Source organism: Camelus dromedarius, chromosome 8 (genome assembly GCF_036321535.1).
Source record: "Camelus dromedarius isolate mCamDro1 chromosome 8, mCamDro1.pat, whole genome shotgun sequence".
NCBI lineage: Eukaryota > Metazoa > Chordata > Mammalia > Artiodactyla > Camelidae > Camelus > Camelus dromedarius.
Genome location: NC_087443.1, coordinates 40,603,870 through 40,618,842, shown reverse-complemented (window position 1 = coordinate 40,618,842; position 14,973 = coordinate 40,603,870). Strand labels below are relative to the sequence as shown.

The 14,973-nt window shown below is 39.6% G+C and overlaps 1 protein-coding gene across 4 annotated transcripts in view; it reads right to left on the bottom strand.

Moving 5' to 3' along the window:
• Positions 1 to 14,973, bottom strand: part of RHOBTB1 (Rho related BTB domain containing 1) — a 116,468-nt gene that overhangs the window by 29,303 nt on the left and 72,192 nt on the right. For all 4 annotated transcript variants that reach the window (XM_064488139.1, XM_031461241.2, XM_031461243.2 and 1 more), the window contains 2 exons: positions 9,158 to 9,359; positions 8,701 to 8,804 (listed from right to left, as the gene is read on the bottom strand). In XM_064488139.1, the coding sequence (XP_064344209.1) occupies positions 8,701 to 8,804; positions 9,158 to 9,349 (296 nt within the window). In that variant the 5' untranslated portion in view covers positions 9,350 to 9,359. The remainder of the gene's footprint in view (positions 1 to 8,700; positions 8,805 to 9,157; positions 9,360 to 14,973) is intronic.

The window sequence follows — 14,973 nt, the reverse complement described above, 5'->3', positions numbered from 1 at the left end:
ACTGTTTATCAAATAAAAAGTCCTTATATAGATATCGGAGGATTAAAAAATGTAGATTCAAATGTGCCTGCAGGACTCAAAATCTAAAAGAAATAAGTTTAGGCCTAAAATAAGTCAGTTAGGGGAAATGTTAGGGTTTTAACAAAGAAAGAAGATAGTATGTGAGCTATTCTATTTCTTCAGACAATTATTGCTGAAAGATAGCCATTTAATATCTCTAGTATATAGCAGAGATTATCCAGTGAATATATTTTTAAATTATTTGAATTTATCTAAAAAATCCATTTATCTGATCTAATTGGATACTTTCAGAACACCAGAATAACAATGGATTAATGATCTCTTCCAGGAATTAGATTATCTCCGGAAGCAAAGGAAATATAAAGAAATAGGCAGGTTACTTTCAGGATTAATTCTGGGTTAGTTCCACAGAAATGAGGCTTAAGGGAACACCCCCTATTTCACAAATCATCTTGTTTTTTTTAAAAAACATACCAGCACACCCCCTCACCCCCCACAAGAAAAGCACTAAATTAGATAACCAAGGTGATAAGTTTAAAAGAGAATTTTGGTAATTTGCTTTATCTTTCTGTAATTCAGGACTTTGTCAATCTGACTATATTCTCTAGGCTGGGGGCAGAGGAATTCTGGGGAGAAAATAAAGTAGTGGAATAATTTTGGAAATCTAATAAATGGTCAATATAAAAATTGCCGAAATGATTATTGTTAAGATTCACTAAGGAAAATATCTGTGAGAATGTGCTATAAACCATAGGTACCGATATTGTCAGATAAATATATTATGGGTTCAGAAGTCACCAAGGACATATCTTGTATATTGTAGCTAATAAGAATGGCAGAGCATTCTCATCGAAAGAACTCTGCCTTGTGGCTTACCAGCTCGTGTCCTTTATTGACACGGAACTGCTGAAAGATGGTAATAGAATTATCCTCTGAAGACACTGCAGAATTACTCAACAGTCTCCTTTCTTCTTGCCACCTAATTTAAAAGGGAAAACTACATGGGCTGAAATATATTTCTTCATCAGAAGATTCCAGGATAGAAACATCACAAACTGATGTTTTCATCCATGATGAAAAGTCAACACATTTAGCTCTATTTGACCCAGTGTGTCAAGCTTGAAGTTATTAAGTAGTACCAGAAAAAAAGGTAAAAAGGAGGCAGAACACAAGATGTTAGTGTACTGAACAGTGCATGTGTTCCTTATTCTCTTTACCCATCTCAGTGGCCTCATTTGTCTTATTTCTGCAGCATCTTTTGGTGCATTGACACTTTTCTGGCTGAACCACAAAGGACCAGCCTCCCCAGCCACGTGACCAGTGTCTGGGCAGCAGCCAGCATCCTCCAGGGTCCTGGAACACAAGTGACCGGGTCATCAATCAAGCCCTGTTCCTATCTCATTTGTCACTGCTGCTTCCCAAGGACAGTTTCATCCTACGGGCAGGGCTGGGTCAGGCACAGGAATCCCAGCTCTTCTGATATTTTGTCCTCTGGTTATAATACAAGATGTACCAGTTCAGAGCAGGAGGACAGTATAGGACAGCAGGCTGAGCGGGGCACAGAGCAAGGCACAGACATATTTTCTGTGATGCCAGATAATCTGGCATCACTGCAATCCTACGCTCGAGTGTGTTAGGACAGAATTCATATATTTCCACTGCATTTACAATTTTTAATTACTTGTATGCATTGATTCTTACATATTTTTTTGTTTTGGATTAGCAGTAACAATCCACTTTCAACTGTTCTACTTAATGCCCTCATCTATGGGTAAATGGATTAAAAAGATACACATATAATTATTTTAAAATAATTCTTACGGAGATCTTGGAAATGATACCCAGAGGAGAAACAAACTATAGTTGGAAAAGCGTTAGTGTTAATACATGTAATTCTCTGCTTAAGAATACTCATTCAAACAAGGCATTCCCCACAAAACTTCCAAATTCAAAAATCTGGTGGAAAAAGGGGGAGGTTTGGGAGGTGGCTGACTCTGCCTCCTTCCTTTTCCTCTTGACCTCACAGCATCCTCCAGTTCCAGAACAAATCAACTATGAAAGACAAAATTTTTACTTTTTGATGGAGAAACTGAAAGCTTTTCACAGAATGTGTTATTCTCTGTTAGGCTATCGAAGGGTACCTGGGGTCAAATGTATCTTCTCAGAAAAAGATGCACACGTAAGGACAGCCAAAGACACAGGCCACTTGGTCAGACTATGATCCACACAGCTGAAGGCTCTATCTCTGGGAAAAGGGAACCAGCATGATTTGCGGACAATTTGATAGTGTCCCCATATTAGCTCTGGGATGCTTGAAACATTCCATTTCTCATACTCAGCTATTAAGGATCTGGTCCAATTTTTTTTTCCCCCTAAGTTCACACGAATGATTTCTTTTCAATGAGAACCAAGTTTAAGTTCTATAAATAAAACATATTTTGTTAACCATGCAAATTTCCTCACATATAATAGGCTACTTTGCCCATAAAAATATTTTATTTAAAAAAAGATTGAGATACAATTGAAATACACTAAACTTTGTATAAAAAGTGTTCAGTTGGATTAGTTTTGATACAGGCGTAGACTCCTGACATGATCAATCAAGAAAACAAACATTTCCATCACCCCTAAAGTGTCCTTGTGTCCCTTTGTAACCCATCCCCCTTCCCACGCCATCCAGTGATCTACTTTCTGTCACCAGCGATTACACTGCATTTTCTAGAATTGAATAGAAATGGAAACACACACAATATGTGTTCTTCTTCCCCTAGTTCCCTTTACTCAAAAGCTCTCTCTAACCTTCAGAGGATTCCTCCCGTTTGCCTGAGTTTCGGTTAAGGGCATTGTGATATTTTCCAGGCAGTGTTTACCAAAGCATGGCCTGAAGACCGGCTGCTTTCTAATCATCCAGGTACTTGCTAAAACTTGCTGATTCAGCTCTCCCCAGATCTCTGACATCAGATAACCAGGATGCTCAGGCATCCTCAGGCACGAGCACTAGCAGTTTTTAGTCTAATCTCTTAGGGAATAACTATTCCTGTCCCTTGGTCCAGCGAGATCCTCTTATGTCTTCCTACTGTTTCCTATAAACCAGGCAAATCTTAGTCCTTTTTACACAGCAGAGCACAGGACTAAAGAGCTTTAGAAAACAAGCTGCAATAATTTTCCTAGATCCCTCTGTACCACACGTTTACAAGTGTGGTTTGGATTACTTTTCCATAAAGTACCTGCACTGATAACTTCCCTTTGCTACTTCGTTACCAATTGATAAAGTCTACCTTCAGGGTCAGGACTTGGGTGAAGAGTGAAGCACTTGCCTCAGGTGCCAAAGTTAAAAACATCCCCAAACCCTGAGGAATCCAGATGAACGATATTTTTTCAAAATATCAAAATTAAGGCAAACAAAAAGTCTATGATGAACAAAATTCCAAAATTTAAAATCAAGTCAGGACCAGTAATAGCGCCATGCTGAACCTGAGACGGAAAGAAAAGGTCAGTAACAGCGATCCTATCTTTTAAACTCTATTATCATTTACATTTTACAGCCAAGGTGAATGCCTTACTTGTCCCACCCTAGTCCTGGTCCTGGTCCACCTCTACTTGATATGTTTCTCTGTCCAACAGGCTTTTCACCATCCTGAGATCATCATTAGAATGTTAGTTCTGGCCCAGTGTTTAGAATACACCATGGACTATAAGGGCCACTTCGGAACACTTCATCTAGACACATTGGTTGTTTCTTACTTTTCCCCTTGCCATTAACCACAAGTATGACCAGTCCCACACAAAGACATAAACCCTGGTCACCCACAGTCCTGAATTTTTTAAAGGACCTCAATCGATCATTCAAAATGGGATATATTCATGCTGTATCTGATTACATGTGCTTTCGACTTGAAACTAGAGCCATCTTACCTAAATAGACACACAGATACCATGGTTCTGATTAATGTTATCATTTAAAACATGTACTGGGCTTCTTTTTGTGTGTGTGTGTGTGTGGAGAATGTTTATTGTAAAAACATGTCCTGTACTTCTTATAGGACCTAAAAACATTTGTGAAAAATCAGTGTGTAAGAATAACCTATATAATAAATGAGTTCCAACTGACCTGAAAATATGCCCAGAAACTGCTGGGTGTAAGGACAAACAGGACAAATACAGTGATTCTGCATGCTTAAGTTAAATTTGGAGGAAAAAAGCATGTCATATAGAGTACCCAAGATTCCCACTAACTCTCAAAAAATTCGCTTGGATGTATCATTTTTACTGAAAGTGAAAGGGCTCATTCATTCATAGATGAACATAAAGAATTGTTATTTGCCATGTATTGAATAACTTAAGGGGAACAATGGAATATCAGAGCTAGTGATCGATGGTAAATCTGGCCTTCCAGGTCCACATGGAACAGTGTAAGAATGAGACTAGACTAGGAATAAGTTTAAAGTAAGTTCTGCATCCATCATCATCATCACCACACAGCATGGAGGAAAGAGAAGACACAGGCTTTGGAGCCAGACAGAACCAACAGGAAAGGTTCAGTTCCACTCTTTCTTAGCTGTCTGATGTTGGCCCCTTTCTGTGCATGTTTGCTCAACTGTGAAATGACCCTACTTTACAGGGTCCCCACAAGAATGACAGGGGATAAGATATGTGGAGCCCTGAGCACAGGCCTGGCTCATGGGGAGCCCTGATTACATTGTCACTGCTGTTATCACCACCTCCAGCCCCATAGGCTTTAGGTGTTTGAAGCTTCTCTGACCCTGAAACAGATCAATGGTGAAGGTTTTCAAGGAGGGTAAACGGTAAAATTGGTAATTATTTATATGTGTGGTGTGAGTACAGGAGAGGGACCAGGTGAGATACAGGTGTCCTGTTGAAGGCAGACCCATCCTGCTTGTCTATGTTTTCAGTGCCAGGTACCTAACTGTGAACACTTTCTTATAATAGTTCAGGCAGAAAATCTCTTCATGGAGATCATCTCTGTCTCCTAGGGTTCCTGAAAGGATTAACTAAACTCATGTTGGTAGAACACCTAATATTTTGACTGGCATACTGAAGGTCTATGATGAATTGGAGCTGTTATTCTAGTTGGCTAAAGAAAAAAATGGGTTGAATAGTTACCTTTGAATCATAAAGAGAGCTATGACATTCTGGTTGTAGTTAGACCATACTAGGAAAATAGCCCTCTAAAAAGAGGCTTTTTTTTTTCTTGCCAAAAAAGAGCAGCTGATCACAGTCATGGTTATTATGTACAGTTTCGTTCTTGACATTTTAAAAGATCCAGAAAAGAGCTTCAAAAGTTCATCCAAAAGTGGACAGAAAGTAGGTGGTAAAAAGAAGAAAGAGTTGGAGTCATTCGCTCCAGACAACAGAGGGCTTGGGAGATTTCAGATGTGTTAGTTGTGTTAGGACGCTGATGCTACGCTGCTACTTTTCACGTCCATCGACTAGAAGGACTTCCATCACTGCTTTTTCTTGGATGGACGGTTTCCCTTCCTGGAGAAAAGAGGTTGGCCAGATGACTCTTTGAGATTGCTTCTCATTCTAAGCCACTGTACAAATACAGAAGTGCAAATGGATACCCAGCCCATCAACGTGGGGTGGTTTTTGGTTGCATCCTGTTCAAAATGAGGTCAAGGTAGCTTGTCATGATGAAAAGAGTGGGAGGAACGAGTCAGTCAGAGTGGGTTTGAATCTGCTCCTGAAACCCCCTGTTGGGCAAGTTACGGTAGTAAAAGAACTCAGCTCTCTACTCACCTGTGGCATGGAGATCATCTCTGTCTCCTAGGGTTCCTGAAAGGATTAACTAAACTCATGTTGGTAGAACACCTAATATTTTGACTGGCATACTGAAGGTCTATGATGAATTGGAGCTGTTATTCTAGTTGGCTAAAGAAAAAAATGGGTTGAATAGTTACCTTTGAATCATAAAGAGAGCTATGACATTCTGGTTGTAGTTAGACCATACTAGGAAAATTGCAAATTCAAGTCAGCAGACTGACACCAGCCTGGCCGACTGAATCCGCTCAGCAAATCAGAGCTTGTCTATGCAAAGGATGTTTGAGGGGGTAACTTATGAACTCCCTTAGTGCTAAGCAGCAGAGGAAACTGAAGGCGAGGTCTAAGACATCTTGATATGAATCTGGTTTCTCTCACTGTCACCGTAAGAATCAAATGAATTATTTTAAAAAGGTTCCAAATACATTTCCAAGTATAAGGAATACATCACATCCCACTGACTTGTAATTCACACCTAGTATAGTGAAAACATCAGTCAAAAAACTGGTTTGCAAACCAAACTGATTGTCAGAAAATGTAATTATGATTTTTTCCTTCACAAATGACATGGATCTAAAAACGGAAGTCATACAGGAATTAAACAGCTCTCACACAGCAATGAAATACAGGGGTCAGAGCCCTATACTGAATAAAAGAAACTACTACTATCAGACATTCCCATAAAATGTAACTTTTTGGTGCTCCATCAATGCGGTATCACATATTTAGCATTTACAGAAAAATGCCGGGATCCAAGACAGAACGGCTCTGGTTTTGTTCTTCACCAGTGGTGGGATTTGTGGCAGGAAGCCTGGAGGCTGTGGAGCATTGGAAAAGACAGAGGAAATACAAGGTACAAACATGCACGTAAAGTGAGGCCCACTGAGAGCTCGGCCAGAAACAGGGAGTGTTTCCTGAAGCCCCTCTGTGTCACTCAGAGAATCAGACTTGGCTTGGAAAGCACATCCTGTTTCCATCAAAGGGGGATGCGGGTTACAGCTGATAGAACCGAATGTTACAGGCAAGGGAGCAGAACAATGCACTTTGAACTGATAGAGTCACATGAAAGAGCAGCTTATTTTTGTTGGGAGTGACCAAGCACAGGCATGACGTGTAAAATGATCCCAGATGCATCGGGAAGCGGGGCGAGGCCCAGAGCAGATGCCTGTCGGTATTAGATCTATGAAGGCCCCCGCGCCCCTACATCACCCCTGAGCAGGAGTCTCACATGGTAATGAAGCAGCCCTTATATAAGCACAGGACCAGTTTTACATTGGGGGGCCAAGTTAAAATTCATTATCTCAAATACATAAATTTTAAGTGGCAATAAACCACTGAGCTCATGAGGCGGCCTGTGGAAGCTAAACCCGGTATCTCAGTAGGTTCATCTTTATTCACCACACCTTTTTAGAAGTCGGGGTACAAACAGTCCTTTGAAATCTACTGTATTTATCTTTACTTTACTCAAAGTCATCATTTCATTAGGTTTCCTTAAAACCACAGGTGTTACAAGTCTGACTGCATAGTACTTATGAGCAGGTTCATTTATTGTTATCTTGTGTGTGTGTGTAATAATGAGACAACAGAAAAAACCGAAATGGCAACAAAGATAAGAATCAAGAACATCAAGGAAAGGAAACAAAACAGGAAACTCAAGGAGAAGAAAAGTGTCTATGATGCTGAATATTAAGTTCAAAAGTTCTTGTTACCAAGGGAACATTAAAATCAAAGTCTTACTTCTATATGCCTCTTTCTGAGACCTCCTTGCACAAACTGGTCTAAATCATAGATTCTTTCAGTGTGTGAACGACTTCTCAGGAATAGGGCAAACCCTTTCAGCAGTTTATTCAGTATTTTAGACCACTTGGGTAAATGCCAACAAAATTCTGTTCAGAGGTTTAAGAGACTACTGGCTGGAAGGAACAGAGGTATTTTCAGAAATGCTTATCTCAGTACCAAGGAGTAACTCATTGTGTGGAGTGTCTAATCCAGTTCTGTGAGGTAGCGTGATATTTGATGTTAACAAAGAACAACTGATCCACAAGACCTAAATTCTAAACTTAAAAGGCAATGTGTTCATTTATAATTCAGGGGTAAAAAATCTCCTTATCTGAATTGATAGTTATAATATATTTGCTTAGAGGGACTTTAAGGAAGCTAGAGTCCTGGAGACTCCAACAGAGTTATGGTGACAAGGAAAGGCTGCTAAATATTTTAAGGTCCTTTCACCTGTTCCCACTCATATTAATGCCCTTCTAGATTTATCTTCTCGTCTACTGGATTTTTCCTTCTTCTTCTTCTTCCTTTTTTTTTTAAATGAAAAGTAGACTTAAATGCTTCAGTTCATTTTGGAGAAGTGCCTTGTGAAGGACTTCAGAGATATTTTTCTTTCTTTTTAAAAATGACCTTCAAATAAAAATAATAGACTTCTCAGACAACAAAGCCCAAAGCAAGTAACATCAGATTCTGCTAATATGGTCATGAAAAGACCAAAGAGACCTTCTGAAGTGGGGTGGCCAAGTGCTAAGAAAACTTAAAGCATTCTAACACAAGGCAAATAAAGTATTATTCGGGAAAGCAGCAATCAAAGCAGCCCAAGATTAGAGGGTGCAACAGAATCCTCGTCTAGTAAACATCCAGTTTAACTAGCACTGGTTGTTTTAAATAAAGTACTTCCTGGGAGGAACCAAGTGGCAAGGCAGACTGCTTTTCTTGACCTCAGGAAACAACGCTGCTCTGGAGTTTTTCTTTTTTTTCTTTTCTTTTCTTAGACACAGCACAGAACCCAACACATTTCAAGGCCACATGACGGGGTTTTCGTTGATTTATGAAGCAGAGACGGGGTTTGGAAAGGAAATTGTACTCAAACTGAACTGCACTGCACTAATCTTGGCTTACCTGCCATATGCAAAACGCCTGTCTTTGTGATGATCACCAAAAGTATCCCAAAGCCTGAGAGAAACACTCACTTCATCAACAACATCCCGGGAACGCTCCAAGACCTGCAGGAGAGAGAGAGAGCATCCCTGCTCAATGTGCATCTGAGGCTCCCCAGGAGAAGGATGCACAGGTCAGCACCCCTCATGCCAGAGACACTCACTTGCATTTAGTTTCCTCATTCCATCTAACGGGACTTAGCGAAGTCCTAACTGGCTTCCTGGAATCATGTGACTCAAACCCTCAGGCAAGATATGATAGCCATGCTCCAAGTTTTGCCTTTGTTTCTCTTGCGGCACTGAAAAAGTTAGTTCTGTCTTGAAGGTACAAGTTAACCCCTTCCCAAACTTTTTGAAAATCACACTGGTTACAGCTGTGATGTGCCCTTAGGATTCTAAAGAAACTCCATACATCTTACCTCCTGGCAGACCCGGTACTGGTCAATCGCCCACACAGTTGGTACGTGGGTGGCCAGCAGCTGATACTGCGTGAGTGTTGTATTACATGCTCTGGCGCAGATCAAGCGCGTCTTCCCCACGGCGTTGTCTCCCACGACCACACACTTGATGGTTTCAACGTTGGGTCTTTCGTAGTCCATGTCAGTGTCCATTTATAAAACTCTATAAGAAGAGAGTGAATGCCACGTTAAAGACATCAGGGCTTTCCAGAGCAACCAAAGACGTGAGAGGTTCAGGGAGTTTCCCTTTGGTCCAGGTACTTCTGTGGAGGTGCCCAAGCATAAACCAGAAGTTTGGAAGTTCTTACTGAGCCTAAGTGAAACTCAACTTTTCTTTTTATATCTCACACAAGTACAAAAACACCGCATTGTTATTTTGACCCCAAACGGTTTATTCCAGTCAACATGTTATTTTCTCCTTGGTTTTCTCTAAACACAACCTGCCTACTGGAGATCCATCCAGGCGAGTTGGGACTGCTGGCTCATGTTAACAGCTCACTAACTATTCATGTTGACCTGCTAAGGAGACACTGGTCACCTGCAGGTCTAAGCATAAGCAGCCTCTGCAGTACTGGTGTCTGTCACAATCGTCCATTGATCCAAGGGCTCTCATTAAAAAGCAGTTTCCTATAGGTTCTAAACCATCATGGTGATCATGGGAAAATCAAAAGTGCAAGCAGAAAGGACTCCTTGACTTTAAAGAAGAGTGAACTATAAGTCTTAATTACGATACATTATTAAAACTATTTTATATTTATATTCATTCATTCATTTATTATTGATCAAATTCATTTAAAAAGGAATCCTTAAGAGTAGCACTAGATGGCAATTTTTTTTTTTTTTTTGGATTCTCTTCCTCTCTTTGTTTGCATAGAAAGAAATCTGGAGCATATGGTAGAGAATGGTTTTACCAGGATGAGGAGCTACTTTGGAATCTTCCTGAAACCACCAAAAAAAGGTTTGAAGAGGGCTGCTGAGTAGGGCTGAAGAGGAAGAGGGGGAGCTGCTGGCAGCTCTGTGTCCCCATCCAGGGCAGGAACCGCCACAAACTACAGGGCAGACTGCTTCCCAGTAGCAGCGGGACGGGCGGCCAACCATGCAAGATTTTAAGATTTTAATGTATTGTGATTGCGCTTTTGAGGAATTCTATTGTTAATCTGGTTAGATGGTCATTTTTTTCCCCCAAAAGTGCCCATCATGGTCTTAGCAGTCATGGTAAAAACAAATAAACAAAAAAACCCCAGAAAACAACTGCTCAGAGTAGCGCCTAATACATAACTGGGACTTAATACATGTTTGCTTAATTCAATTGATTTGAGAAAAATGATAATTTGGCTCATATGAGACTGAGGGTATAGAAGGAGAAAGATAAGGAAGAATGTCAAGAAGAACGTGTCTTCACGGTTAGGACCATCTGAACATGGGTAACACCATCACAGGAGGTGTTAAACTCGAGGCTGGAGAACTATTTGACAGGAATGGAGAGAAATGATTCAGGGAACAGATGTGCGGTGAGGTTAGGATCTGATCCTACACTGTGGAGAGGCTTAAAATAGATACCTGTCCCACCACCTGGCAAATGCTGACTTTGAAGGTCTTGGGTGGGAAAGAGAGTCTTGAAAAATCTCCAATTCTGATGATTAGCCAGGTGTGGTGACTTCTAAAATTAACCTGTTTAAAATTCAGCCTTACAATTCTATGGTTTTAGTAGTTCTCTATTTAATAGTATAATGTGGCAAAAGCATGACTTTGGTATATAGATCCGTGGTTCTTAAATACTGGCCCGAGAACATCTGGCAACGTCTAGAGACATTTTTGGTTGTCACAGTGGGGTACTGGCTTCAGGTAGACAGAGGCCAGAGATGCTGCTAAACATACCACAATGAACAGAGCAGCCCCCATAACAAAGAATTCCATAACAAAGAATTATCTGGCCCGAAATATCATAGTGTGAGGTTGGGAAAACCCTACCTTGGATGGATGAGAGTTTGAATCCTGGTCTCTCCACTATTCATTATTTGACTTTGGGCAAGTTATTTGTATTTTCTAAGCCTCAGCTTCTGCATCTGTTAAGCGGAAATTATAGGACCCATCTCTGAATGTTGTGAGGACTCGGTGAGCTGATGTTTGCAGTCCCTGGTGCAGTACCTGACACACAGATAGCTTCAAAAATTCTAATCATGATGCTGAAATGCTTACCTCTAGATGACAAAAAAATTGAGTCAGGTGGAAGATCAGAGTTAGATGTAAAATCATAAACTTAATAAACATAAGAGCTAGAAAAGGATAAATTTTAGCAGAACTATTAAAGGGTAATTCATTGAAAATCAAAGAACATAAATGCAAGATGGAGCACAGCTAACCTGATGCCAAGAAGGCAAAAAGTTCTGGGTGGGGAGGAGAGGAGATCGTAGTTCACTGAAGGATAGTAGAGTTGGAAAAGTAGGTTAAAAATATTTTTATGGGGCATTTCTAGATTCTGGAATAAAAATGGTAACACTTCATAACAGTCTTTTACAAGTTTCTGGTGCTATTACCATGGGGCAGCTTGTGTCAGGAAAAAAAAACAAAAACAAAAAACCAGGTTCCTTTTGGAGTCTCACAACTCTGGAATCTGAGGTGTATTATTTGGAATGTCCTAAGTGGTGAAAACTTTACTCTTTTGCTAGTGAATTTTAACTAATTAACTTTTTGGTAGATAAATGTCAAAGAAAGCCAATCCCTGAAATTTGGGCAATGTTTGGATTTAGTAGAAATTCAGACACGATACAAAAACTATAGAACTGGTTTTCTTGTTGGCTTGCAAACTCTGATAGCAGCCCCCAAGAAGGAGTGCCCCAAATAATGTGAATCATGGCAGCGCTGGCGGAAGAGCTGTGTAGCTTTTATAGCAGATGACTCTGAGGGGGACAAAAGCCCTCCTAGTTTTAATATTAAGGCCATGATTACAAAAAATATCACTACTTTACTAATTTATAGATACATCTCACACACAATCCTAAAAAGAATTTGTGTGAAAGGTGAGAATAACATCCGTTGGTCCTCTAATCTCTAGCAGTCTGCTCAAAACTGAAGTGACTGCCAAAGGTGCTGAGCCCTGTGTACAGGGGACAGCAATGCAAGGGAAGTGGAAGGCAGGCAGAATTAAATCCTCACAGCCTGGATCACTCACTCAACAGGGGGAACTTTCAGGAAGAATTTGCTGAATTTCCAAATACTGAAAACCTTTCCTTTTGGGTAGAAATTTATTTTGTAGTAATCTAAAAAGCACTTTAAGAGTATGAAGTCACAGCCAAGGATGTAAACACATGCTTTTCTTGTACTAGAAACCAATTATTCATCTGTTACACATAAACAAATAAACATTATATTAGGGTATAATCATAAAAGTATGCAATTTTATCCTTCTTTGCTTATTATGGGCTCAAATTTATTCATATCTAGCACTCTTATGGTTGAATGAGCTCTTAGGACCATCTGGATAATGACTGTCTATGTTTCTGATTTTTATTTACCTGGAAAGAGAGTAATAAATATTATTCATTTAACATTGTTAATAAATGTCACCACCATAAATCCTGCTGATCTATGCAGGTAACCTTTTGCCTTTTGATCCATATCTGAGGAGACAAGGAGGTTATAAAAGGAAAAGAAAAGCAAGGAAGAACTGATACTCTTCACCTGATATGATGGCAGCTCTGTAATCTTCTCACTCAAAACTGACTTGAACTTCGTTTCATACTTTCACTGAATCTTTTGGACATATTGCTGATAGTTAAAATGCTACCTGAAGAATCTACTTGCACAGTCTCTTGAAGTCAGAAGTGGTAAATTTACTTAGAAACAGGGTGAGTGATTAAGAAATAAAAGAGAAGAAACAACAATCAATAGCGCAGGAATATGAAAAACCTTAAAAGAATGCTATGAACAATTATATGCCAACAAATTGGACAACCTGGAAGAAACAGAAAAGCTTCTAGAAGTATACAGCCCACCAAAACCAAATCAAGAAGAAATAGATCATTTGAACACACTAATCACTGGAAGTGAAATAGAATCTGTAATAAAAAAAAAACTTTCTGCAAACAAAAGTCCAGGACTGGATGGCTTCACTGGGGAATTCTACCAAACGTACAATGAAGAACTTATACTGATCCTTCTCAAACTCTTCCAAAAGACTGAAGAGGAGGAAATACTCCTAAAGTCATTCTATAATGTCACCATCATCCTGATACTAAAGTTGGACAAAGACACCAGCAAAAAAGAAAATTTAGGCCAATATCTTCGATGAACATCGATGCAAAAAATTCTCCACAAAATACCAGCAAACTGAATCCAACAATACATAAAAAAGATTATACACTACAGTCAAGTTGGATTCATCCCAGGGACACAAGGATGGTTCAGTATACACAAATCAATCAATGGGAAAAAATACCTTGATGAATATAGATGCAAAAATCCTCAACAAAATATTAGCAAACCCATACCAGTCAGAATGCCCATCTTCAAAAAGTCTACAAATAATAAATGCTGGGGAGGGTGTAGAGAAAAGGGAACCCTCCTACACTGTTGGTAGGAATGTAATTTGGTGCAGCCACTATGGAGAACAGTATGGGGTTTCCTTAAAAAACTAAAAATAAAGAGTTACATATTCCAGCAATCCCACTCCTGCACATACATCCAGAGAAAACTCAAATTCAAAAAGATACACACACCTTAATGTTCATAGCAGCACTATTTATGATAGCCAAGACACAAAAGCGACCTAAGTGTCCATCAACAGTTGAATGGATAAAGAGGATGTATGTATGTGTGTGCGCGCGCGCGCACACACACACACACACACACACACACACACAGAGAGAGAATATTACTCAGCCATAAAAAAGAATGAAATAATGCCATTTGCAGCAACATGGATAGACCTAGAGATTGTCACACTAATTGAAGTAAATTAGACAGAAAAAGGCAAATATCATATGATATCACTTATATGTGGAATCTAAAAAGTATGATACAAATGAACTTATTTCCAAGATAGAAACAGACTCACAGACATAGTTATGGTTACCAAAGGGGAAAAGTGGTGTGGGGGATAAATTGGGAATTTGAAATTAGCAGATATACACTACTATATATAAAATAAACAACAATGACCTACTGTATAGCAAGCAGAGGGAACTATATTCAGTATCTTGTAATAATCTGTAATGGAAAAGAGTATGAAAAATAATATATATATTTATATATATTTAAGAATCACTTTGCTGTACTCCTGAAACTAACACAACATTGTAAATCAACTGTACTTCAATTAAAAAAAAAATGGTAAGTGAACAAGATAATGTGGTAGTTGAGAAGTGAAGGAATTAGGTTGTGCAGGATGGCCGCTGCTCTGGGTATCTTAGCCCACCATTCACGAGGCTGACTTAGATCAGTGTGGTCACGATCTTCTGGCTATTGAGTTACCCCATCTGGCTTGGTAATCCCATATCTGCCCCCTGCCATTACTACTGTCATCTACTGGACTTCATGTCACTCTGTCACATTCACCACCAACTCAGTCTTCTTGTGTCCAAAGGATGATGCATCCTACACCCGAGCCTCACGGCTTCTTCCCCTCTTCAGTGCCAGTGATAATCACCACACTTTGCTTGTGACATTCACACCTTTAGGCCACATGCTGGATATTGCTGTTATCCAGAAACATTTTGCCTCTAAAGTCTTGAATTTCAAAATCCTACTCTCAGCGCTAGAGCTCCTATCTTTACAGC